Below are 25,275 nucleotides of genomic sequence, written 5' to 3'. Positions count from 1 at the left end.
TTTCAGGGGTAAAATGGCGTGGCCTATATTTGCTTTTTAGTCTTATCTGCGGTGCTTTTCAGCTGAACAAGCCGAGGTCAGCCGCAAGATTATGCAGGGTATAGGTAATATTCCAAGATTGCCTCCAAATTGGACCGTATCGATACATATGGAGGTACGCAGTACGGAATAGTAGGGTAACTAACTAGTTTTAGATTTCATCCTACAATTTTTCTATGGTTGATGGATGTCTAACATCAAAACAACCTCATTCGCCCAGTGAACCAGAACGTGAACTCCAACATGGCATCCACTCAGTACAATGAACTACGGGATGAGATATATGTGAAAATCATGGAAAGGATGGAAAAAAGCCATGAGGGAGGCCAATTTGTTCCTCATGGCACCGCGGAAGAAGTGCTACAGCCTGAAGTTTTGCGACGCTTTTTTCGAAGTCTTCAATTGGGCGATATACCAACTACCGGTTATGATGATCTTGACTTTGATTTTGACGAAAACAACTTGAGCCGCAAACTAGGAGAACGGAAGCTTCACAATTTCCTCGCTATTCTCATTTTCGCATCCCGAAGCATCGAAGCCGCTCGAGCGTTCACCACCAAGCTGTTGGCCGAAAGGGCGTGGCCACCGGATATTTGCTCTCTGCCGGCGGAACGTGAGACGCTCACGGAGATTTTTGGGGAACAGGTCACCCCAAATGAATTCCTGACACAACAAGCATGCTTTTGCCCTATCGTGATTTGCAACAAAACAGAAGTTCGGATCCAGAGCCCAGACCGACAGTGTTTACCCTACCTAGAGCAGAAGGGTCGGGGGGCCGGAGAACAAGGTGCTGTATACCAAGTGAAGATTGCCAAGGGGCATTTTTTCGACCCGGTCCTTGGAGGAAGAAATGAACAGCCAAAGGAAATGGCGCGCAAAGATTACAAGCCCACCAAGCACATGGAAACAGATACTTTGAAGCAAATCCTTGCCTGCGATCGGACCTGTCCAAATATCGTGGATATTTACGGTAGCCTCGTCATTGACTCGACAAATAGTTACAGCATCTTTATGCCTCTCGCTCACTGCGATCTGAACGCCTACATGAGGGAAGACAATCGAGCCAGCCCCAATACCACTATGGAGAAGACACAAATAATCAATGCGGCTCGAGGTCTCGCACGTGGCCTGGAATTTCTCCATAGTGGCATGAGGACTGCCGAAGGGGACATGATGGTCTGTTACCATATGGACATCAAGCCAAAGAACATTTTGGTGTTTTTCGACAATGTTGGGGGCAGGCAGGAAACCGTTTGGAAGATTAGTGACTTCGGCATGTCTAGCCTCAAATTGAGATCTCACGGAACGGAGAAGGAGAAAGACTTCGGCGGGTGGTTTGCCAGGTCCCAAAAGCCTAGGGATGCATCTACCTCGGCGGCCTACAACAGACGCGGAGACGGCACTTATCTTGGGCCCGAGACCCTTTCGGAACATAAAACTATGAGAGAAAAGAGCGATGTCTGGTCTTTAGGATGTGTCCTCAGTGTTGTTTTCACATACTTAGAGAAGGGCAGCGCTGGCGTGGAACAATATGCAATGAGAAGAGCAAGTCATCGCAGCGCGGATGGCTGTGATCGCTTCTTTGTCACAAATCCACTGTTCGGTCGACCAAAAATCAATCCGGCGGTCGCACTATGGCATGACAAACTGATAAAGAAAGCGAGACAGAGGAGCCACAAGGAAGGGGAAGCGGTGAAATCGATGCTCGATTATCTAGTGCGTGCGGTCCTTCAGCCAGAACAATCGAAGAGATGCAATGCCCAGCAATTAGAGGATGAATTGCTTCGCACATTTCGGAAGTACGGGAAGTTAGGAAATGAAGCAAATCCGCGTTTGCCAGAGGAAGAGCCCGGCCTAGCCAGGGTACTGCAGAGAATGCACATCGATGCTTTAATGCGTGAGAGGCAAGATCCCGCCACTGACAGACGCGTTGAGTATTGGGATCTGAGTACCTCTGAGCCCTTCAAAGGCTGCGAGATCTCCCCAGATGGAACTGTTATCGCGTTTTGGACTGACGTCGAAATTTCGCTTTACACCTCGCAATCTCTGGAACGAGAGACAGTTGATGGTATAAACCCAGCTGCAACATATCCGATCCCGACACTAGGGTGTCGCTGGAAGAGTATCAGCCTGACGAAAAGAAATTTGATAGCTTCTACCTCGGGAGGCACTGTCCAAGTAAGAATAATCATTCTCCCTTACCTTTGCTTTCATTCCTGTCTAATGAGTTTCAAAAGTGTTATATCTTCAAACTAGGGTCGAATATAAACGCCAATCTTAGACCTTCGGCTCGAGTCTCTTTACCAACACTGCCTGAGATTAAAAAGGTGGCTCTCGCGCCTGGAAGTCAGAGAGTGGCATGCATTGTCAGCAACGAATATGAAGACCAGAATTCAGGGTCCTTATATTTTGGCCATCTCAATGCTCCGCATGAGTGGAAGCCGAGGTATAAACTTGATTGGCCGGCAGCAGACATTGTTCAGTTATCATTTGCAACAGATGACGACCTGTACATGGTTTTCCGACCACAGCGAAGTGGTCCAAATCACAAGCATGAAATTCCCGTCATTCATGTGTCCTTTCGATCTAACCAGCTATGCCAGCTCATTATCGAGCCACAAGTAAGTCTTCGGCTCCAATTTTCAACTCGGAATTGTTCTATTTATCTAATCTCTCCCATACAGGGCTTTGACACTAGCAGCACTGTTGGTCTTTTTACCACTTTCACGCCATTTCTCCAAAAGCCCCATGTTTGTGTACTTGTCACCCGAGAAAAACAGTTGCACATCCGAAGTCTCGGACAAGGGGATACGAGTGCTGCAAAAGTCGACATCAAGAATTACCGGGTACTTAAGCTGATGATGGGTGAAAATGACGAGAAAATATTCGCGATAGGGAGGCGCGCGGCCCATAACACGATGCTTTTATTGGAGATTGCCATACCAACACCTGAGGAAACAAGGATTTCTGTGACAGAGCTTGCTGAACTCCCGGGCCTGAGATACAGGGATGAGTTTGCCGAGAGAATTGTCCACAGTGAAGAAGAGAGTGTTGTTATTCTTGCCGCTTTGGGGGGTGCAGATCAATGTCGCATATACAAAATCACTGTGTCCAAGTGAATTTCTTGTTCATAATTTTATCCTTTTTGGGTATTCTTTACTACTCCCATACACAAGGGACATTTTTTCCGTTTTCCCCTATGCATGTATCTCGAGCTCATGTTTAGAACCGGGGTTGCCGGCCCATATCCATAAAAGTTCTATATAACTGCCAATCCAAGGGCTTCGATTATCAAAGCTCGTTTCTCAAGCCGAATAACCCTGCAACTCAATACTGGCATTGGAGCCACCTGTAAATCGTCTTCTCATCCCTTCGATAGTCCAAGTTGGGCTACTTCGTATTTTCGGTGCAAGCCCGCGGAATGCTGTACTATCGCGGTTCAATAACCAGTAGTATAAAAGGAACGTGATTGCCGTCAGGGAAATAGATGATACAAAGAATATCCATATCATAGGCGTACCAACAATACGATTGTTGGTTTGATCCATATCAAAGAAATTCATACCAAATATAGTCTGTTGTGGGAGAATGTCAGTCGGGGTCTAGCAGTTGTGATGTGTTGAAAATCGGAGGGATACTGACAGCCAAGAATGATGACGGAAGGTATACCAACGTCAAAGTGGTGATAAATACCGCTGACTTGTTCAGCTTTAGCATGTTCGAATTTTGCTCCTTTGCCAGGGCCTGATCCCGAAACAACAAAGTGTCGGCCAGTAGCTTTGAGACAATCTGTGCCCGCTCTTTCAAATGCGAAGCGTTATGAGAATTTGCAATGCACTCTCGACGCTGATTTTTGTAAAAGTGAACCCCGACGTGATTTGTTGAGGTCACTGACCCGGAGCTAATAAGGGTACAAAGGTCGTCGAGGAGGTCTGTCGCCGATGCTAAGATGGTTGAAACTTCGAGAAATTGAGTCTGCAGGCCAGTCAATGTTCTGAGGCTATCGTAGCCTAGACCCAACTCTCCTCCAATTAAGTTGGCGATCGCACTGCGTGCAAGGGGTAGAAATCGGTGTTCTTGTACGGCGATATATTTCCTCCACGTAGGGAAGTATGTGGCGAACAAGACCCGGTGTAACCAAAAAGGATCGGATTCCACTTCGGACCAAGAATTGCATAGTAAATCCTCAGCATCTGAATGTACTTTAGATTGTGGCGTGGGATTGAACAGTACGAAAAGATTTTGGGATGTAGTTTTGTCGTATCGATGGTAGATTCCAGTCTGGCGAATAACCCATGTGTTCCCTTGTGGTTTGTACTCGGGGTATCTTAAAGTGTAAGATATTTCTGTTTCGCTTTAGTAAATGATTGATGTTTACCGAGGTAAAGGCATATACCAATCACGGAGCTAGAGCAGGATTCTGTAAATGGAAGGCAAAATACCACCTCGAAGTCATCGGTGCGCCGATAAAAGCAGGATGGCACCCCCCAGAATGATGGACCGATCCCGTGTTCCGCAACAAGGAGGTCAAGCATCGGTTTAGTGATCTGCAATTGTCGACGGGAAGTGCGTTGACATATTGACCTATCAATTGTTAGCAGAAGAAAGGGGTGTTATTGATTTAACATATAACATACACAAGGCGACATTTGTAAGGACTATTCTGGTTGTTTTTCAGAAAAGATGATGTATCCTCTACCGTGCGAAGGTCTGATCGTTGATATGAGGCTCTTGTGGGGAAAGATGTCGTATCCTGCCCGACCTCAAAGACCTGTACGGGTTCAACCGGGTCGTCTAGGCAGTAATTATCAAACGAAGTCATTATGTGTAGCTTTCAGAGAGAATGACAAGAGTGGGGTTGATGAAATTTAGGATTTCGAGTATTATATCAGATCTAAGGGAGGGTGGATTTATTGAACCGCCACTCCGCTGTACCCTTATGTCCACTTTGCGTGATGTGCCTTCCACTGCGCCCCTACTCGGTGTGCCCCTGACCCTGCCACCCGTGGACATCACAAGCCTTAGGCTAATCATCCTGAACCGAACTACTTCCATGTCAGCTTTCTTATTCGACATCGAAACCGAACATCCCTTACTCAAGCTCAGCCTTGTCAGAGAAGAGGTGTCAGCGACGGACTTCATTCGGAACGGGCAATAGATCACAACTTACAGGATCCACTATTCTAGGGGCAGTGAAGATCCATTGGTCTTCTAGAAGCTAGAACGTGCGAGTCAGCCTTGCGCCCGATATACGAGTTTCAGGCGAGTTACCATAATACCAAAGTCTGTTTGTCCAGGAAACAATTGCTCAAGCAAATCCTGAAGTCTGTCTCTCCGCAAGTAGCGGCAACTCGTGGTTTGAAGATTTCCAGGCATGATTCTTCAAACTAATTGCAATCTTTTACTTTGCGAGTTGCGTTTCCTCCAGACCAAACACGGGGGACCTGATAAACCCTAAGCTGCGCCTGAAACCCGGGTGATTGCACTGCCACCCCGAAAAGCCAATCTTTGCCTTGCTTATCCGTTGCAATTTTGCGCGGGCTATCAGGTATCGCTGATTCGAGAGTTGTCTTGAGATAATGCGGGACTATTCCACATGGGGGTATCATCTCCGCTTTGTGATATGACCGGGATTCCATGCATCAGCGCCACCCGGGTTTATGCGATGGCCGATCTTGAAGGCAACTACGGAGTAAAGGGGGTGAAGCTTTCGATATCCACAGTTTGTTCATGGGAGTTAACTCTATTATGCTTAAAATGAGGCTCAGTCTTATATACTTTATCAGATAACTTACCCTTTCTCTTGCTTTGAATATTGCAACGTGTGGTGATCCTAGATAGGAGATTTATACGCTTTGTTGCATCATGTCGCAGCCAGCAGAGCCACAGTTGACAGAGCTGGCAGAATGGGCACGGCCCTGGCTCTCTGGTATTCTGCCCACACGGATGGTAGAACAAATCCCAGCTGGAAGTCCACACCCACAATCTCAGAATTCTTCTCTTCACCCGTCAAATGATTCTCCGAGCTTAATAAGCTCACCATCGTTTGTTTCCACGAACTCAGATGACACCGCGCCTGTCACCAAGCGCCCAGATGAACACCTTGTTGTCACGCTTGGCAAGGAACGGACTGTCAGTAGAGCCCTGAGAGGCGTTCATCTATTTGTATGTGAAGATCTCCGAAATTCCGAACTTGAGAGGGACCTTGCTGCATCATCGACTGCAATAGGCAACATTGGTCATATTTGGTACCTCGAAATCTGGAAGGCTAACAGGAATAGATGATCACCATCAATGCAACTCTCGGTACAGGCCTCTACTGGCGTGGGGGTCAGATTCTTGAACTTGGTGGACCGTTGGCGGTGGTTCTATCTTTTCTCTTCATCGGAGTGTTAACATGGGGTGTCATGCAATGTATCACTGAAATGCTCTGCATTTGGCCAATACCTGGTGCATTGTCAGTATATGTTAGCCAGTTTGTCGACGAAGAACTAGGGATCGCGGTCGGTGTTACATATTGGTAAATTGCACCCTCCCCCTCCCAAAAACACCAAATTTCACCCAAAGGATCGGTGAAATCTAGGATTCACAAGAGACGCTGACAACTATCAAAGGTTTGTCTATTCGATGTCTTTCTCCACACTGGTGGCAACCTCCGCTGCGGAGTTCACGTTTTGGGATTACTTTAATGATAGACCGGTTATACAGGGCTGCATTATATATTTTGGGATCCCACTGGTGCTTGTTATCATCAACGCCATAAAAATTGAGGTACGCTTCACCCGTCACTGTTCACCAATGAAAATGTTTGCGAGTTGGGAACCGAGAACATGTCAGCTGACGAGTAGTTATTCAGATCTATGGTTGGTTGGAAGTGGCAACAGGCAGTATCAAAATACTATTTCTTGGTGTTATCATCGTGACACTGATTGCAATCAACCTTGGAGGTTAGTACAGTGCTTGACCAATATCTTTTATTGGGCATGTCTGCCTTTTTGAGAATAGGTGCTAACGATGAGCAGCTGGCCCAGATACTCGCCCCTTGCACACCAAGTGTAAGCAATGGCTACCATCTCATACATTGCTTACCATATTGAAGTACTAATAACATCAGATTGGGCTTCACCTACCGAATTTGACACACGGGCGGCCAATAACTGGGGCACTGCTTTTCTGTGAGTCGTGACATGCGTCTAAGGTTTCTCTCTGCTCAAATTACTAATTGACATATCAGCATGAGCATTTCGATAGCAACCTTTGCCTACACCGGAGTTGAAGTTGTTGCTGCCTCCGCCCTGGAGGCAAAATGGCCACAACCCGCAGACGAAACGTCGACAATCCGGTCTAATGACGCCCATATCGGGAAATCATTCAAGTTTTCCGCTAGATTCATTCCCGTACTTGCAATGGTCGGCTATACTATCAGTGGGTTGGTCGCAACATTTGATATAGAGCGGGCTAGTTGCGCTCTCCCTCGGCTCAGTTGGCTTTCACTGGATGTGGAGGCCGGCTGTACCGGACCTTCAAACAGTGCTGCATTCGTTGCAATTGCCAAAATTTCCAATATTCCGCACTTGGCAGACGTGTTCAATGCGTTCCTCGTGTTCACGTGCCTTTCTTGTGCTGCTACCAATCTATATGTCGCCTCTCGAACCTTGTTTGGTTTAACAAGTCGTCTGGATGTGGGCGAAGGCCAAAGATGGTATCTGTATGTCTTTGCGTGGTTTGGTAAAACGGATAGACGACAGGTTCCTCTGCGAGCTATGATATTCTCCGCGGTTGCGTTCTGGTGGGTGCCATTCCTGCAACTGATCCGCGCAAATAACAAAACCCAATCCTCTGAAAACACAAATGAGTCCTCCTCGAGGGGAACTCGAGCCTCCGTGGATATGGTAAGAGTGTGGCTTAATTTCCCCCTCCTTTGAATTCAGAGTTAATAAAAGCGAATAGTTCGTGGAGGTATTGAGCCAAATGGCATACTCCGCGGTTTTAATCGTCTGGGCGTGCGAGTGTCTGGCGTTTATTCGCTTCTACCATTGGTTCGTCTGGCGATTCAGCTGTTGGATATTCGCAATATTAACGAGAATTATTTCCCCTAGTATCTATCAACATCGTCATCATCTCAAACGAGAAAAGGTCCCCCACGTCCAGCGCTGGAGCGAGGAGGATCATGATGAGTATCCATACCGCAGTCATAGACAGCCACTTACAGCATATCTATCCTTGTTGGGCTGTATATTTGTCTCATTGGTCGCAAACGGGGCTGCATTGTGGAATGGGTTCCATCTTTTACCATTCCTCGCATCGTACCTAACGGTAAGAGAGTATTGTGCATCGTGATAAATTCAGTTTACATTTACTAACTGCAATTTATTGGAGCAGGTGATTGTCTTCGTGGGTCTATGGGTATTGTTGAAGATTATGCGGGGCGCAAAGTGGTCCTTAGTTGATCTCTCACAACCTGACAAAGTCACCAATATATTCAAACATTTGAATGAGATCCGCCTGGGTGTGACCCAGTCCTAACCTTGGAATGCATTATGCCTTATGCCTTTCGTGATCATTGATATCTGCTTTGAAGTTCAGCCTTGGTGATATGTAAATGTAAGCGTAAGCTTGAATATGGATATTGTATAAATAGCCTTTGAAACATATAGTCATCACAGCCTCGCCTTCCATCTCTCTTTCTCATCATTCATAAACCGCCAAACAACATCCCCAAGTCACTCTATAGGAAAGGAAAAGCACACAATGGGTTGGGATTTGATAGGAGTGTTGTGGATACGGTACTTCTTTTTTGGGGAGCCGGGGGGTTTATAGTTCCTGATTTCCTCTGTTGGTTGCGCCTTCCTTTCCTATCTATATGGATATATATGCGGTAATTCTTAAGCGGAAGGAGGAATTCAGAAAGTGGCAGGGGAAGAAGGAGCGAAAGTATCGGGGGAACATTTTTGAAAATTACCCCATGTAGGCATCAGAAAGTCCCGTACGTGGCTGATTTTCCGCTAATAAAAAGAATAGTAGTACCAAAGTCTCAGGTGCCTGCTATATACTGCGATGTGGGCGTTTGATAGGGTTGCCTGTCTTGACTGCAGTTGACACTGGAATAGGAAGTCATTATCAGGGTTCAAAATGTCTGGTAGCTTCCAAGGTTTCTAAATCATGCTCATATTCCAAGGTGCGTGTGATCGGGATCAGGTGTGGGGTGTCCCGCTGGTGGGGTTTAGGCTTAACCTTGTAACCTTGGAACCCGTTCATGGAATGCTTAAGGTATTCTACCTCCCGAGGTCTCTTCCCTCTCTTTGCTGTCACCTGTGGACCTAACACAAACTCCGTTTACCATCCTTACGACTCTCCCAGTCGAGCTGATAGGTAAAATCCGCATCTGTCCTTAATATATCATAGTTGAAGCCCGACAGCCAGCTACAACGATTCTCCCCTGTCATGCCTCTGGCAAACCCTAAACGAATCCAGCCAAAAGGTTAGAAAGCTGCAGATATGTTCTATGGACTCTCGTGTCGTTTCCCCTCGGATCTCACACTGGATCAAGTGCAATACGGCTGTCTTTTAGTCGCTTTCAAGGGGCTAGAGCATATGCCGCACCTAGGTGACAACTCGGTATCTCGGTTTTAGATTGACCTTGTGATTAAATTCGCTCTCAGTTTAAGAAGACTAGTTTTTTTTTGTCCCAGTGAACGTTTCCAACGGTTTCTCAGCCCTTCCAAAAGCCTTTTCATGACGTTGTATTTACTGACCCAGCGACCTTCACCTTCATTCGATTTATGTCGCTTTTGACACTATGAAACCATTTCCCATCACTGCCAAGGCCACTCTAACTACTTTTACTCTCTGTTGGGCGATAAGAGCTGACGAAGAGCTTCCGTTCAATTCCTCTCAGGGTTGTTCTACCCCGGCAGCGTATCTGGAACCTTTGTAGAGACAAGCTATTATCTCCATAGAAGTTCGTGTAGTCTTCTCGTGGGGAGCTACACAAGTGTATGTGTCTACTATGATTGACCAAAATTTTTAACCACCTACTCTGTTGATCTGACCTTTTCAAACACAGTCGACAAAGTACATTAGTAATTCGGAGCTATCCCCGCCATGTTCTTCGATGGCGCAATAGGTAGCATTATAAAACCAATTGTAAGCCCAATCAAATGGTATCACGCAATTCTTTGGTGGCCAAGGTACAATGCAGGAACAATTTTTTACAATGGTAAACTGTTTGTAAACAGGTACGAGGTTAGAGATACTTAAACAGTTCAATTTGACTTGATTATTTGCGCGTAAAGACTATTGTAGGCCTGGAGAAAGAGTGATGCCGCAAAGCCGCGGTGGTGTTTTGAGTTTAGTCATCCAAAATGACCTCATTTTCGCAAAGCGGGGCTAGGAGATTATTCTTTTGAAAGGACTTAGAACTCCAACTCGACTTTTTTTGTTTTCGCAAACAGCAATACCCCTCAATCACTCCAAGATGTCTGCCTCATTTAAGATCACCGACCTTCTTCCCCTCCCAAATTCGAGTGTCCGCATCCCGCGCCTCGGCTTCGGCGTCTACCGCTCCCCCACCAACCAGTGCGTGCAGTCCTGCCTGAAGGCATTGGATGCAGGCTACCGACACATCGACACAGCACAATTCTACGCCAACGAGGCGGAAGTCGGTGAGGCACTGCGGACCACTAGCATTCCCAGAGATCAGATCTTCGTCACGACCAAGATCCTTAGCCCCGCAGCCTCGGTCGAGGCTACCTACGATAAATTGCTGGCTTCTGTGCACAAGATCGGCGGCGCAGATGGATATGTCGACTTGTTCTTGATTCACTCCTCCAGCTCAGGCTCTGCTGGGCGGAAGCTTTTGTGGCAGGCGCTTGAGAGGCTGTACGCGGAGGGCAAGACAAGGAGTATCGGTGTTAGCAACTTCGGTGTGGGACACATCGAGGAGATGCGCTCATATGCGCAAGTGTTCCCGCCTCATGTTAATCAAATCGAGGTTGGTGCTTTTGCTTCTATTACTACTCTTCTATCTACATAGGTGGCTATTTGGTTTGATCGTGATCACTGACATTCTATCTTTGCAGCTCCACCCGTGGTGCCAGCAGCGCGTCATCGACGAATACTGCCAGAAGAACGGCATTATTGTCGAGGCATATTCGCCCATCGTGCGAAACTATAAAGCCAACGACCCGACCTTAGTGGAAGTCGCAAAGAAATACGGCAAGTCCACTCAGCAAGTCTTGATCCGCTATGCGCTGCAGAAGGGCTGGGTGCCTCTTCCCAAGACCGACAACCCCGAACGAATCGTGGCCAACACAGATGTTTTCAGCTTCGACATCATGGTGGAGGATATGGCTGTGCTGGATTCCTTAGACCAGGGCAGTGCCGGCGCTATCGTGGAGGCCGTGGACAACGAATGAGCGATCTCTGGAGCATGTTCTTAATGACCCAGGCGATTCGAAACCAATCAAGCCCGACCAGGCGATGCAATGTAATCACATTGCTCGAGGTCAATAATCCGGCGGCTGCATCAGGAAAGCATTGACAGATTGAAGCGTGGCGCGAGACGGGTTCACATCATGTTTCGACGACACGAGCCAGGCTAGACGCTGTCGAATGAACTGCTTGCTGATCGCACGCTTGCTCAGTGAGGCATCGAAGCCGCCTGTGAAAAACAATTAGTTATTTTCCCCTCTTTCACATAGCGTTTGAATCCACCACCCAGACCACCTGGGGAATTGCATACATACCCTCGTCGTTATAAAACAGACAAACGATCGCAAGTAGCGTCCCTGCCGAAAGATCCTTCCCATTCTCACAAGTAATCAGCACCGACAGAGACGAATTTGCCCCAAGACGAGCGCCAATAAACTCACGCACCTTCTCCAGACATTTCCGTAGATCCCGACTTCCCAGTTTCCCAGAATCACAGCCCAAATTTAGCCGCTTCGCATTTCCCTCCACAGCTGCAGCACTTCCATTGCAGTCAATGACAAGGTCATACCGACCTCCAGCATCAACCCCTGCTCCCGAGCCAATGTACAAATTGCGCGTGGGGGAAATGAGTGTTGCATCCTGGGCCACATCCAGCAGCTTATGTTCAGCCACCAGCCGATCAATAAGCTCTGGCAGTTCGTCTTCAGGTGTACTCTTCAAAATAGCCTGATTGGCCCAGAACACTGACGGTGTCAGTCCATGCGCCCACGCCTCGCTATCATCGCCCGCGCCTTGGATGTATCCGCCCTCGGACATTTCGGCGCCATGCACGCGCCTGGAAGCGGAGCATAGTACGAGTAGATTGTAGTCATCGCTTGTCTGCAAATCTTCCGGGTGAAAATATGTCCTATTGGCCCAGGCAATCTGGATGGGTTTGCCGAGTTGCTCGCGCAGATTGTCCAGATCGAGTTTCAGGCTCTGGAGGGTATCAAGTATCAGCTACCTTTAGCCCGGATAAGGAGGGGGGTTGGTGCATTGGTTTGCCCAAGCCATGTTCATGTCACACATGCGTACCTTTAGGGAATGCACGAATCCTTCAATTCGATTCTCGATTTGTGCTTCTTCTGATGCGCCCAGATAATCGGGTGGGAGGCGGACTGGGTGGTATTCAGTTGCGGATGGGAACAAGGCTCTGTTTAGAACGGCGCTCCAGATTGGGACGGTTTTTGATAATGCGTCTGGCATCACTAGCGGCGGGTTAATAGAGGGATCGAGGCTTGGCTGTAGCCATGATATGCATATATGCATAGTGACCATCTGGGTAAGGGGAGCGGGATAATTCTCTAGTTGGGAATGGTGTAGGTAGAGGTGGCACATACGTTTTCCTCGGCGAGTTGAGTCCACAATTACACAGCTGCAGTATCGAAGAAAATATAGTCAGTTTCCTTGCGTTCTTTTTGTGGGTTCTTGGGAGGATTATGCAGTGATGGAGTTGTTGCCATGGTTTATACTTGGGCCAATGAAAGCCAACAAAAGACACTCCAACACAGATGTAAATCCATAGGTAAAAGAAGACAGTGAAAAGGAAGTTAGACTAACCCCCCATGATCCCTGGCTAGCGGGAGCAACTGCAAGTTCAACCTACGGAAGCTAAAATCCCACTGACCGGTGTGGCCATCGGTGCTTTTGAAATAAGCACTGCCGGCCTTGGCCGTAGGCGGGATATACCAGCTTCCGCAGCGCTCATTAGCAACTAGAGGTAGGCCATAGTGGTCAGCGACCTCTTGCGCAAAGGTGGCATCGGTCTCAATAGACTGGAGCCGATTGGCGACAGAGAGCGCCGATCGACGTAGAGACGAAAGCGTCTGGGAGATTGACAGCTGCGCTGACGGGAAATGAAGGGATTCCAGGGTTGGGAAAGTATCGGAAGACCCCATGTTTGCCCTCTTTTGGCTAGAGCTGTTAGTGCCAAGTATATTTCGAATTCAAATTGGTATCAGGTCGTACTCCGGGGGTTGTACTAGAAGCCGTTTCGGGGTTGCGGGCAGTGCAAAATGGCTATTTGGCCCGAGATCCGTTGAGTCGTGCTGGTTAAATTGCTTTTGATTTGACGAGGCGTTATGTTGCGGATTTTATTTTTGGTCTTCGGGTCGAATGTGAAGGAAGGCCGTTGTGGAATTGGCAAGTTTGGGATTTGGGTCTGGCCAATCATGGTGATTGTATGGAAGAGGTGGAGCCGGGTTCGTACGATGTATACAAGTCGTGCTACATGGTTCCTGGTTGTTCCTGGTTGTGTAAATCTGTCTGGAGAATGGGATGAAACGATTGCTGGATAAAATTAATAGAGAATCTACAGCGCTAGCTTCCGGACTGTCGCGCTCCGAGAATGATAGTAAGTTGGGCACAACTCCCCTTAGCACCGAGAAAATGATAAAATAACCCCTTGCCCATGGCGATAGTAGAATGAGGTATAAAGCAGTCAAATCGCTCATTGCTCACCGGAACTGGAATAGTACTACTATATGTACTCTGTACCGAGGTAATGTTAACGCCGGGTTCCTCTCTTAGTCCCCGCCAAGCATGCTCTGAACGTCCAAGTGCATACTCCGTACTCGATATTATCTGACCGCACGAGTTATTTGAGATGACACGGGAAGATGGACCAACGGGCGGAACATCGGGCCTACATGCTTGTGTATGATGTATGGTTCTCAATCATTCCGTCCCCCCTTCTTTGCGAATTGGAGTTCGGTCTCCCCTCGGAGGATAGTGGGGAGACAGTGAGAAGACGGAGGCATGACCGTGCATGAGCTTGGGCCTAGTAGGCTGATGTATAACCGTATCTGGTGCGGTCCAATTAAATGGCCTATTTACAGTCTAGAATCTTGTACACTATAGACATCAGGTGGGAAGGTTACTTGCATATAAAACGTCACTTGAGTAGAGTACCCATGAATGAAATAATGTCACGGGATTGTATATCAAGACAAATTTCAAATATCGAAGAGAAAAACATCGAAGAGAATAAGCCGGTGAGAAAAAGAAAAAGAAAAAGAAAAAGAAAATGCGAGAAAACGCGAGAAACTGGGAGGTGAAACCATCGCACCTGCCCGGAGTAGAAAAAGGACACTAGGCTGTAACAAGACTAGCTCGATAGGTCTGTGCTTTTTTATTGGCTGAATACCTGGCCGTCTCCCCAGATTGAGGTACTAGATACCTGCTCTTACACAACAAAACAAGGCCAATTTGAGGTATCTGGTACTTCCTGCCCCACGTCAGTGACCAGCCCCTCCCGCTCTGGCCCGGTTTCCCCTTGGAGATTGTGATCGCGGCGTCATTTCCTTGGGGGTCGGCTCTTGCCTTTGGACTTAAATACTCCAATCGCCTATTTCCTTCTTTTGCCCAGACATTCCTCTTCTCTTCATTTTGACCTACATTCACTCTCCTAGATCATACTAGATCAAATACTCTTCATATATTGCACTTCTACCCGCATTCCCCCCATCTCAATAAACAAACACCCCGGATCTACTCTCCGTACCTTCATCATGACTAAGGTGCGAGGATCGCGGTGTCTCCGATAAAAAACCCACCAACGCTAACCTGGACTGCAGATCACGGAAATTTTCTTCGATTGCGACAACACTCTAGTCCTCTCAGAGGAGCTGGCCTTCGAGGCTTGCGCCGACCTGGCCAATGAGATTCTGGGGGCGAACAACCTCCCTGACCGTTACACCGGCGAGCAGCTCATCAAAGACTTTGTCGGTCAGAACTTCCGCGGCATGATGGTCTCCCTGCAGAAGAAGTACGACTTCGAGATCGATGCGGAGAAGTTGGAAGAATATGTCACGAAGGAAGAGGACAAGGTCATTGCCAAGTTGAACGCCAAGGCCAGGCCCTGTATTGGTGCCACCGAGGAGTTGGAGAAGATTTATGCGGCGAAGAAGTACGGTATTGCCGTTGTCTCCTCTTCCGCTTTGCGCCGCGTTCTCGCTTCTATCAGAAAGGTCGGTCAGGACAAGTACTTCGATGAGGACAAGGTCTTCAGCGCTGCCAGCTCTCTGCCAAAGCCTACCTCCAAGCCCGACCCCGCTATCTACCTGTATGCTCTCGAGAAGGTCGGCAAAACTGCTTCCGAGACTGTTGCCATTGAGGACAGCAAGTCTGGCGCTCTTTCGGCGGTTCGTGCTGGTATCCCTGTTATCGCTTACGTCGGCAGCTACAATGGTGAAGAGACACAGAAGGAGATGGCCGCGGCCCTGACTGATCTTGGCGCAAAGACCGTCATGTACCATTGGTCTGAGTTTGAGGATCGTCTGAAGGATATCGAGAATGATGTCTCCGTTGATGTTCAGTCGAGCCTTTAAACGCACTCTGGGTGATGACGCTTGTACGCCCACGATGTTATGATAGCGAGCGTATGGTCGTTATGGATGGAGCTTTTTCTTCTATTATTCTTTTTGGTTTTACGCTACTCCGTGTAGCGTGGACTCTTGATTTCTCTCGACACTTTCTGCTAGCAAAAGATGTTTCCATTTCTTTTGATACAAGAGTGAGAAGTCTTGCTCGAGACTGGACTGTGTCTAGTCATTGCTACTTTCTTCTTTGCCTGGTGCATCACTATTCAGTATCTTCCGTCTTTGCATAGACAGGTTTCGATGCGCAATGATACCATTTAACAATACCTTGTCATGATTCGGTTCTAGCTTTTACTTTATATCTCGTAGGGTATGTGCCATTCTCTTTCATCTTAAGAGCGAATACTAGCATCGAAGACATCCATCAATATGAGACCGATAAGATAAGGGCCAACCCCACCATCACCCCGCCATCACCCCTCCCAAGGTCCCCCCCCCCATTTGCCCTCACTTGGATTGGTTGACGATCTAGAAATATCAGTCTAGTCCTCCATTGGACGAATAACTCGTACACCATTATCGAAGCTCGGCTTGTTTCCACTTCTCCAATCTAAATCACTGCCAACCCGTTACAATGTCAGCTCGCACGCAGGCCAAGTCGAAACTCATCTCGCGGGGACCATTGGTAAGTTACTCCAATCTCCCCGAGGGTCTATTAGGCAATAGACTCCCAGTCAACTACGTGTAAAATAGAGTTGGGCCGACACTAGTACCAAAACCGTGGCTGTGCATGACTGACACGTTTTATCAAACAGGACCCCAGTGAAGCCCGCTGGGCTCGAATGATCAAGACAACATACACTGACCCCCTGGGTGTTGAGCGAACATGGGAATCAGCTGAGCGCACGGTAAGACTCATTCCGCCCTATTATGTGCTTATCCTGTTATGCTGCGCGCTGTTGATCGATGTCCGGGGTATATGCACCACACCCGGCGCAGGGTATCCAAGTGACACGCCCGCGGGACTGTCACGAGACTACCACGAGGGCCACCTACATGATAGCATAAGATCCAGCCTCAGTTAGATCGGGAAATGTTGCTTAGCATTGGTGGGGCTCCCCGATCTCGGGAACCTCTGCCCCAGGTGGTGGCTTAAACCCGGGCGTTGCCCGATGCCGTATCAACCGATACCACATGACCATTGGTTGCCTTGCCATGTGTATTGGATGCATTGGTCGATCTCCATTACCACACATTTCACGCAACCTTTCAAGGCCGCTGTTTTTGAAATTTACATTTCAGATTCAATGCTAACCGCGTTTGCCTAGACCCGTCCTGCCGGTATTGATCTTGATGGCGTTGGGATTGTCGCTATTCTGAACAAAGATACTGGCTCGGAGCTCCTTCTGCAGAAGCAATACCGGCCCCCAATTGATGCAGTCGTTATTGAGATTCCCGCGGGACTAATCGATGCAGGTGAGACGCCTGAGCAGTGTGCTGTTCGAGAACTCAAAGAGGAGACTGGTTACGTTGGTGTGGCGGAGCAGACTAGTCCAGTGATGTATAACGGTACGTAGGCAGTGGCCGCCATCTTTGCTTTCTTCTATCTGCGTTATTTGACCTTTTCGGGTGCTGAAAGCTGACAAACATCTATGACTTGATCAGACCCAGGACTTTGCAATACCAACCTGCATATGGTCCACGTCCGGGTTGACATGTCCCTTCCCGAGAACAAGAACCCAAAGCCTGAACTTGAGGATAACGAGTTCATTGAATGCTTCACTACTCCTTTGAACTCGCTGTTTAGCGAGATGAAGAAGCTTGAAAAGGAGGGTTATGCTATTGACGCCAGGGTTGGAACGCTAGCTGAAGGAATTGAGCTGGCGAAGAAATGGAGATTGTGAGCTGGGAATTGTGTCATATCTCACTGACATGTAGCACAACCATACTCCGTACATTGTTACAAACAAACCTCTATGGCAAATCTATAAGCAAACACCTTGTCATATCCCCTTTTTTGTACATGTTATTCCCACTCAAAGCAACCCATCCTGCTTCAATCCCTGATACAAAGCCCAAGCAGCCAAGGTCTTCCCATCCCTAAGCCCCTCCTTCCACAAATCCGCCAAAGGAACAACCTTGAGCGTAATCTTCTCCCCATGCTCCCGTAATCCCGTCAACTTCCCCTGTAACTCTTCAATCTCCTTCCGGGGCATAGACTTCAGACACAAAAACAATGGAATAAACTCATCACTCCCGCCAGGAGACGGATACACAGCACTCTGTAAGCGCTCACCGTAACCGGGTTCCTGGGCAGCCTGCAGCGCCAGCGAAGTCATATCAATCAACTCCCCCTGCTCAACACATAGCCCGGTCTCCTCTTGGATCTCCTTCGCCGCCCCGCCAGCAAACGTCCCACAGTCATCAAGCATCCCAGCCGGGATCTCCGGAAAGGACAGCGAGCCTGCTGGGATACGGGGCTGGATGGTCAGGATAGCGCGCTTGTCCTTCTCAGTTGGGGATGGTATATCATCCGGTTGGAGGATAAGCTATTCATGGAATTAGAAAACGAAACACATTTGTGTTTTTTGAGTGGTGGGGCTGGGGCTGGGGCTGGGGCTGGGGCGTAATAATCGTTTTTTTGCTTGGATGTATCTAGAAAACAAAAGGGGAAATCCCCTCCTATCGTGTGGAAATAGACGACAACTCACCAACATGCCGACACTGCCCCCCCGCAGAAATACGCTACCGGGCAAAGTCTCGCCCTGGCCATTGGATACCTCCGCTTTCAATTTGATGAAGCCTAGTCGACCGCCACCGAAGCGGTCGACGGCTTGGATGTCGATTTTGCGCAGTACATATGGATCACTGTGGAACTCGTGCGAGGGGTGTTCTTGTCGCGCTAGGGATTGCTGGAGGGTTCTTATCCAGACTTTGAAGGCTGGGAATGAAAGTAGATCATTCTGGCTGAGATCTGGGATGCTATTCACGTGGAGGTTTGAATTGGGGATTGTGAATGTTGACATCTGAGCTATTTTTGCTTTTGGTTTTGTGATGCTGATGATTGGTCTGCATGTGGGGATCGGCTGTGTTGGTTTCAAGTGTCGCGCGGCAAGGCGGAAGGAGTTCATTAATTCAGGTTGGGTAAGACTTTAAAGCCTCTCGATTGCGATGTTTTACGATGGGAAACTTGGTTTGTGCGTACAACATACAACATACTTTGGACACAGCCGTTTTCAATGTTGCTTCTATGACGTCGTTCAGTCTTGATCTCACCCCTTTTCATGAACACACTAAATGTATATTTTAAGACATCGAATAGCTCAAGCACTTCTTTTCAGTAATTATTAATTCTGCTCTTGTGAAATTGCTGTTTCAAATTTGTCATAAAATTTACCATAAGAGTCCAACCCGTTCACAACTTTGGAGCTATCAGTCTCGAAATATATAGTTCCACCTTTTATTAGAAACAGTAACTAGCGCATAGCGTTGTATATGACTGGTTTCAACAATTGGTTTCAGAGGTCAACCATATAAGAATGTACCCTAAGCTGCTATTGGCCACATCTCATCTTCTGTATTGCACGTTTATCCCAAGTCTACAACTCGTCAGACAGTACTTGAACCTACAACATTGGCCTTTTAGCCCTTTAGGAAGCCATCCCTCCACCAACGATATCATTGGTCAAAATAGATAGATTGGTCATCAAAATAAACTTTCTCAAAAGATTGCAGCTGCAGCTGTATCTTAATGCCGATGGGCCTGGCAGCCTCGCAGGTGAATTCATACGTACCGCTCAAAGATTTATGATTTATCTCAATGGCGGATGGAGTCATTCCTACTTCGTATACAATTAGACAACAACTTATATACTATGCAAAAAAAAAAAGTTTGGTCTTTCTTTTCCGTGAGTTTTCATGTTCTTCATATGCGCTCAGATATCTCGGGCTCCGATGAGGGGTGAGAACATGCATGTCACACGAGTCCCGTTAGGCTCTTATAAAGAGAGACCTGCAAGTGGTTAGAAAATTATCTCAGCTGACAGAGCAGCAAATGCATGTTAATAGCGGTCAACAGTGTCTACAGCTACATAGCTGCCTGGGGTGACGTTGCTGATAGGGCCATAGAACCGACTATTTATATTCCCAGTCAGTCCCTCAATCTCAAAACCAGACACGTGTTAATATGGTATCTGCCTTGAATTGCTTATCCCGAAGAAAAGCAAAATGACTAGAGATGACTGAAGTTGGTATAGTGCGACCCCCCTGGGCATGAGAGCTTAGAGGAAGCCTAGTTCCAATAAACCCTGTTAATAGCAACGTTACATGAAGTTGCCTCACACTCCAAAATTCACATCCACTATTCTTGAGACAAAGCAATGAAAATCATATGGAGGTAAACTAGACCGAGAGCCGAGACCGTTGAAATCATTGCCTGATCAAGTAAGCTCCATACAAATGCACAATACAAGCTCACCAATTGCATGTACTTTGTAGCCGAGCACCCCCTCCCATTTTCCATGCAATCTAAGCACCCAAGATCCTTGAGCTCTAGAAGTATGTAGAAGTTCGCCCACGTAGCTTTGCCCGGGTGAAATGTGCTCATCTTCCCCGCTTTTGTAAGACGCTAGAGCTCGACGCACATTCCATGCAAGCTTATTACACTAACATATGAAATATCGGAAATCAACTAGGTATACGGAGTATACACCGCAGACTGCATATTTCATACTGCCAGGGCAGTTCTCATCCAGGGGTGCGACAAACAGACCTTCACCCGGGTGATGGGAAGGGCACCCACTTATGTCTTTCCCGCCTGCTTCCTTCCGTGTGGCTTGCAACTATCACATCATCATCACTCCCTTGCAGTGGTTGCATTTTAAGTTGCTTCTCGGGAAGGGAGGTAGAATCAACGGGGCTAGATCCATTTGTTTGGGGTTAAGTGGAGCTTAAAAGTTGCCTCGGTGCAAATTGCGACCCAGGTCGGTATTGGGTGGCGCAGGGTTAGACAACAAGTTGTTTTGTTAATGTATCTTATTGGATATCGAATAGAACTGAAATTGACTACATTATATGCAGTACTATCGGTTTTATACAGGGCCCCTTAAAACACCCGGACGCTCTAATCATTACGGGCGCTTAGGCGATAGGTTCAGGCAGCCCTGCCTAAGATTTCTGACAGGCAGGAAGTGCACTACCGCCATCCTGCCAAGGCACCTGTTTTGGTTCTAATGGATGCAAAAGTATTGGGTTTAGGGAGATTTTAAACGGCAAGGTAGCTGATGCTGAGTATTTCAATTGTAGCCTACTCCGTATACTACTTCGTATCTTGGCTCAGGTTATCCACATTCGTGTTAGGCCCACCACATAGTAACTTTCTAAGTTTAGAATTAGGTAGCCCTGGAGATAGATGGGGAATACTAGGTAGCAGTATAACCCCTGGCCATAGCTCGAACCCCATCAAAGTCAAGTTATCACCTGGGCGTTTTGACAATTCAACAAGGCCATGTGGTCCAACGCTCGTGGATCCCGTTAGCAACCGTACATCAGCCCACTTACGAGTCTGTTGCATGATTAGCTGTTCCCGGCATTCAAGGAACTCCATTTACTGGTGATTAAATACCGAGGCGGCTAATAATGGTGTGAGGGAAATATGGTGCTCCCCTGAACGCCCAATAATACTTTGAAAGATCGCCGATTTGATCAAAAATTGCCTCGTTTTAGGGTGAACCGAAGAGGAAAAGCGGTAATCTTCACTTCGAAGTGGAAGCGGAAACGAGAGCGAAAGAGCGCAAGACCCAGGGTCATCCCAGTACCCAGGTGGGCCAGCTGGGAGAAAAACAAAGGCCCTCTAGCCAAAAACGCCATGATCCCTCAGGCTTGGACAAAAAAGAACCGGTGTGGTTTAAATTCAGTGATAGTAGCCAAAAGAGCGGTGACGGAGAAATCAATGCCCCAGCGCTGCAAGGGCAAACGAGGTCACTCGTTAACCCGAAGGATTTCCCAAATCCCTAGAGACGATGCACGTCACATCTGGATTGGGAGACAATCTTGACGCTGTTGGGCAATGACGGGGTAGGCTTGAACTCTACAGCCGTTGGGATAAGGCTGTCAAATAATTGAGGGATCAGCTGTTTCAAACAAGACGTATTTCTTCAATCTCTTGCAGATCATGATGAGATTTTGGAAAGTCCTGCATAGGAAAAAGTGAGGCGGAGTATATAGATCTTTTTGGGGGGGGGGGGGGGGGGGGGGTTCAGGGCGGCTATTGTCTCTCTTGACAGGCGCGGTTACGAAAAAAATTAAAAATTGACTTGGCATCAGGGGGTATGGAATCCTTCAATATGTTCGAACGTTCCACAGTTGCATGAAATATCGGAGAAAAGGGGGGAGGAGGGGGAAGGGGAAGAAAGCGATAGAAATACCAAAACAAAAGGCAACCAAGGCAGTCCGTATGGTAAATACATAAATACATGAATATAATACCGTAAATTACAAAACAGGTCGGCACGGGGTCAAATTGCCGGTTGCCCACAAGGATGCCTTCCAAGGTTGGACTTGGATTTTTGCTGTTTTCCCAAGTTCTACCTAGTCGATTTAATATAGACTATTTAAAGGTTCCCCTCTTCTATATCTTTACCCCAATCTCCATGACAACATGGAAGATTGGGCTCTCTTTTTTCTTACCGGGTGCGTTGGCCACTCCGAAGGCTCGAACGATAAGCTAATTCTCCCTAGATGACTGAAATGGGCGACAAGCCAATGTGCCGTAAGGAGGCAATACTGACTAGGCGGAATTTTTGCAGTCTGTTAGATGGCAAAACAAGGCCCTCAGACAGACTTGTCCGTAGCGACGTGTCACATAGGTATATTGCAACCTTCCAAGCTTCTGTTGCTTACATATCTTTTGACTGTTCATACAGGCGATCTATGAAAAGACTATTGCCAGAAGAACCCATATCTGAATCGATGGGTACCCATGGCCGCTGTTCGGCCACCTCGCCAATATCCAGTGTTCGACCAAAGTCTACTGGCGTCCTAGCAGATGATTGCACTATGGTGGACCCGCTTAGTAGCCACGGCATGAGAGTGATGAGAAGCCCCGCTTGCACCAGTGTAGGCCACGTTGGCAAATCTCGCCGCCTGGACAGCTTCCGGGCCTCTCGGGAGCCTCGGCGGTTGTCGGGATCGGCTTCTCAGCAGCTAAAATCTAGCGTGCCTCAATGTATAAATGAACGCCTAGCAGATCCAAAAATTGAGATCAGTGCACTCAGGCAGGAAAAGGAATTGCAGTTAGCTCAAGGCTCTGTGACACGTCCAGAATTGCAAAGATCATATTCAACACCCATTGCTGTGCACAGCCAAAATGCTGTTGGGGTTCAGAATATCCCTCACGTCACGCAAACGCAAATGGAAACGCAAACGCAAATGGAAACGCAAGAATCTCGGCAGACGAGAAATGATCAAATAATAAATCAAAATGGGAAAACAGTGGAGGGAGGCGCAATCACTCAAGAAGCAAAGCCTCATGAAATGTTCAGGCAACTGGAGACCCACACCATTAGTGAGGAGCAACTGATCAATGAGGTGCGGGGGATTTATACCGGACTTGTCATGGTGGAAAAGAAGTGCATCGAAATCGACAAGCAACAGGCGCAATCAAAGGACGAACTATCACAAGCTCAGTGGCAGACATTCGTCTCGCTACACCGAACACTACTCTATGAGCATCACGACTTCTTTCTCGCCTCCCAACATCCGTCGGCTGGTCCTGTTCTCAAAGAATTGGCTCAGAAGTACGCCATGCCGGCACGTATGTGGCGATACGGAGTGCATTCATTCCTAGAGCTGTTGCGCCAGAAACTTCCTGGGTCGATGGAGTATATGCTCGACTTCATCTACCTCTCATATTCAATGATAACGTTGCTGCTAGAAAGCGTGCCATATTTTAAAGAGACTTGGATTGAGTGTCTGGGTGACTTAGCACGGTACCGAATGGCCGTGGAAGAATTCGATAAGAAGGACCGTGAACTCTGGGCGGGGGTTTCGAGGTATTGGTATAACCAAGACGCAGAGAGAAGTCCAGAAAATGGGCGTATCCAGCATCATCTTGCTATTTTGGCGCGTCCGGACGTTCTCCAGCAGTTTTTTCACTACACGAAAGCATTGATCAGCGTTCGCGCATTCCCTAATGCTCTCGATAGCATGATCCAGTTAGTCACTCCTCTTATGAAGCTGCCGATTCAGAAGGAAAGTCCGAGTTTGATTACTTCGTTCGTGACTACTCACGGTGCGCTTTTCATGCAAGCTCCGGTTGAGGACTTCGTTTCTCGGGCAAATGTGTTTCTTTCTACTCTACGTAAGGAGATTGGTCGGGTATGCCGACATGGGCAGCAGGGTGTGCATGGTCAGCAAGGTGTGCATGAGCAGGAATGTGTGCATGGGCAGCAAGGTGTGCAACTCACATCTTGCAATATCTCCGCAATATTTCAATATGGGAGTAAATATGGAGTGATGGAAAAGGATTTTATATTGAAGTTGCGCAATCCTACGGCAGAAGATCGTCTGACGGCCATGAAGTGGGCATCTAGCGCACCTAGTGCCCCTCGTGCATCCATCGATGCCGCATACAGTGATCTTTCGTCCCAGCTTACGTTCCGGGCAAGCTCTCTCGCGTTTCACACATTGATCGTCATGTTAGGCCAAATGGGTGAAAACATATACCCGAGTGTGCATATCTCTATGGCGTTTGTGTGGTGTCTCACACTCAACCCAGCTGCTATACAACGACTAGAACCACTGGTTCCGTGGTCGCGACTTGCGAATTATCTGAACACTTTGTTCCGTCCCGATACGATCATTTCAAAGATTGAGGACGAATCATTCCCGCTTCTTGACGACTCAAGTGCACATCAGCTACCGGAGGACTTTTTAATCAGAGGACAGGCATGGAGCCGGATTTACTACCCAGAAAGTTTCTTCGAGGGGGCTCCTACAGAAGACAATAGACCATCGATAGAAGAACATTCAACAGTTATTCCTAGAAGACATCGATGTCTTTGGTTGGGAGTGCGGATTGCAACTGTCTGTTAGCCCTCATCCCTAAAAGCACATTTGAAACTGACCATCTAACTAGTTCACCCGCTGGATGACATACGATCAAACGCGACGATTCACACCCACCCGATTAGCAGATGAATTCGCGCCAATGGCAGAATCCCCCGATTACCTCTATGGCAATCCCTACTCACTAGGAACTGAGATATCACCCTCCTCCGATCAGGAGATGCAGGAAGTTTGAAAACGGGGTTGGGTGGCTTCTGGCTCTGTTGCGGGTTCCGTTATGGCGTAGGCTGTGCGTCTTGACGGTGGTCATGTAGGGGCTGGTGGAATCCTGGGGTTGTCTTTCTTTTTCTTGTTCGAAACAGTGCTCAAGCCTTTTTGA

The 25,275-nt window shown here is 47.7% G+C and overlaps 10 protein-coding genes across 10 annotated transcripts; 7 read left to right on the top strand and 3 right to left on the bottom strand.

Moving 5' to 3' along the window:
* Window positions 1-282: 282 nt before the first annotated feature.
* N7455_010723 (uncharacterized protein) lies at window positions 283-3,158 on the top strand (the record flags this gene model as incomplete). Its single annotated transcript, XM_040952900.2, has 3 exons — window positions 283-2,217; window positions 2,277-2,660; window positions 2,724-3,158. 3 exons carry the CDS (start codon window positions 283-285, stop codon window positions 3,156-3,158), a joined length of 2,754 nt encoding a protein of 917 aa, XP_040816490.2.
* A 186-nt stretch (window positions 3,159-3,344) lies between these two features.
* N7455_010722 (uncharacterized protein) lies at window positions 3,345-4,861 on the bottom strand (the record flags this gene model as incomplete). Its single annotated transcript, XM_040953137.2, has 4 exons — window positions 3,345-3,614; window positions 3,682-4,385; window positions 4,436-4,623; window positions 4,677-4,861. The coding sequence occupies 4 exons, from the start codon at window positions 4,859-4,861 to the stop codon at window positions 3,345-3,347; spliced, it is 1,347 nt and encodes a 448-aa protein (XP_040816463.2).
* Window positions 4,862-4,978: 117 nt separating this feature from the next.
* N7455_010721 (uncharacterized protein) lies at window positions 4,979-5,197 on the top strand (the record flags this gene model as incomplete). Its single annotated transcript, XM_065606505.1, has 1 exon — window positions 4,979-5,197. The coding sequence occupies one exon, from the start codon at window positions 4,979-4,981 to the stop codon at window positions 5,195-5,197; it is 219 nt and encodes a 72-aa protein (XP_065460468.1).
* Window positions 5,198-5,904: 707 nt separating this feature from the next.
* On the top strand, window positions 5,905-8,565 carry N7455_010720 (uncharacterized protein; the record flags this gene model as incomplete). Its single annotated transcript, XM_065606504.1, has 10 exons — window positions 5,905-6,204; window positions 6,321-6,559; window positions 6,654-6,810; window positions 6,896-6,986; window positions 7,062-7,094; window positions 7,154-7,214; window positions 7,274-7,931; window positions 7,990-8,078; window positions 8,139-8,355; window positions 8,422-8,565. 10 exons carry the CDS (start codon window positions 5,905-5,907, stop codon window positions 8,563-8,565), a joined length of 1,989 nt encoding a protein of 662 aa, XP_065460467.1.
* Window positions 8,566-10,516: 1,951 nt separating this feature from the next.
* Window positions 10,517-11,456, top strand: N7455_010719 (aldo/keto reductase family protein; the record flags this gene model as incomplete). The annotated part of the gene is made up of 2 exons (XM_040953010.2): window positions 10,517-11,032; window positions 11,121-11,456. 2 exons carry the CDS (start codon window positions 10,517-10,519, stop codon window positions 11,454-11,456), a joined length of 852 nt encoding a protein of 283 aa, XP_040816501.2.
* Window positions 11,457-11,546: 90 nt separating this feature from the next.
* On the bottom strand, window positions 11,547-13,409 carry N7455_010718 (initiator tRNA phosphoribosyl transferase family protein; the record flags this gene model as incomplete). The annotated part of the gene is made up of 5 exons (XM_065606503.1): window positions 11,547-11,701; window positions 11,787-12,450; window positions 12,547-12,719; window positions 12,852-12,886; window positions 13,072-13,409. 5 exons carry the CDS (start codon window positions 13,407-13,409, stop codon window positions 11,547-11,549), a joined length of 1,365 nt encoding a protein of 454 aa, XP_065460466.1.
* Window positions 13,410-15,020: 1,611 nt separating this feature from the next.
* Window positions 15,021-15,839, top strand: N7455_010717 (HAD family hydrolase; the record flags this gene model as incomplete). The annotated part of the gene is made up of 2 exons (XM_040953083.2): window positions 15,021-15,029; window positions 15,087-15,839. 2 exons carry the CDS (start codon window positions 15,021-15,023, stop codon window positions 15,837-15,839), a joined length of 762 nt encoding a protein of 253 aa, XP_040816596.1.
* A 625-nt stretch (window positions 15,840-16,464) lies between these two features.
* N7455_010716 (MutT/nudix family protein) lies at window positions 16,465-17,734 on the top strand (the record flags this gene model as incomplete). The annotated part of the gene is made up of 4 exons (XM_040952988.2): window positions 16,465-16,515; window positions 16,646-16,738; window positions 17,159-17,399; window positions 17,496-17,734. The coding sequence occupies 4 exons, from the start codon at window positions 16,465-16,467 to the stop codon at window positions 17,732-17,734; spliced, it is 624 nt and encodes a 207-aa protein (XP_040816566.2).
* A 132-nt stretch (window positions 17,735-17,866) lies between these two features.
* On the bottom strand, window positions 17,867-18,961 carry N7455_010715 (putative NUDIX family hydrolase; the record flags this gene model as incomplete). The annotated part of the gene is made up of 2 exons (XM_040952928.2): window positions 17,867-18,379; window positions 18,542-18,961. The coding sequence occupies 2 exons, from the start codon at window positions 18,959-18,961 to the stop codon at window positions 17,867-17,869; spliced, it is 933 nt and encodes a 310-aa protein (XP_040816431.2).
* Window positions 18,962-22,577: 3,616 nt separating this feature from the next.
* Window positions 22,578-25,131, top strand: N7455_010714 (uncharacterized protein; the record flags this gene model as incomplete). Its single annotated transcript, XM_040953040.2, has 3 exons — window positions 22,578-22,696; window positions 22,754-24,914; window positions 24,967-25,131. The coding sequence occupies 3 exons, from the start codon at window positions 22,578-22,580 to the stop codon at window positions 25,129-25,131; spliced, it is 2,445 nt and encodes an 814-aa protein (XP_040816405.2).
* Window positions 25,132-25,275: the final 144 nt, after the last annotated feature.

This window comes from Penicillium solitum (assembly GCF_028829755.1).
Source record: "Penicillium solitum strain IBT 25940 chromosome Unknown utg000008l_segment0_segment0, whole genome shotgun sequence".
NCBI lineage: Eukaryota > Fungi > Ascomycota > Eurotiomycetes > Eurotiales > Aspergillaceae > Penicillium > Penicillium solitum.
The sequence above is the reverse complement of the archived record's forward strand: the minus strand, read 5'-3'. Positions and strand labels throughout refer to the sequence as shown.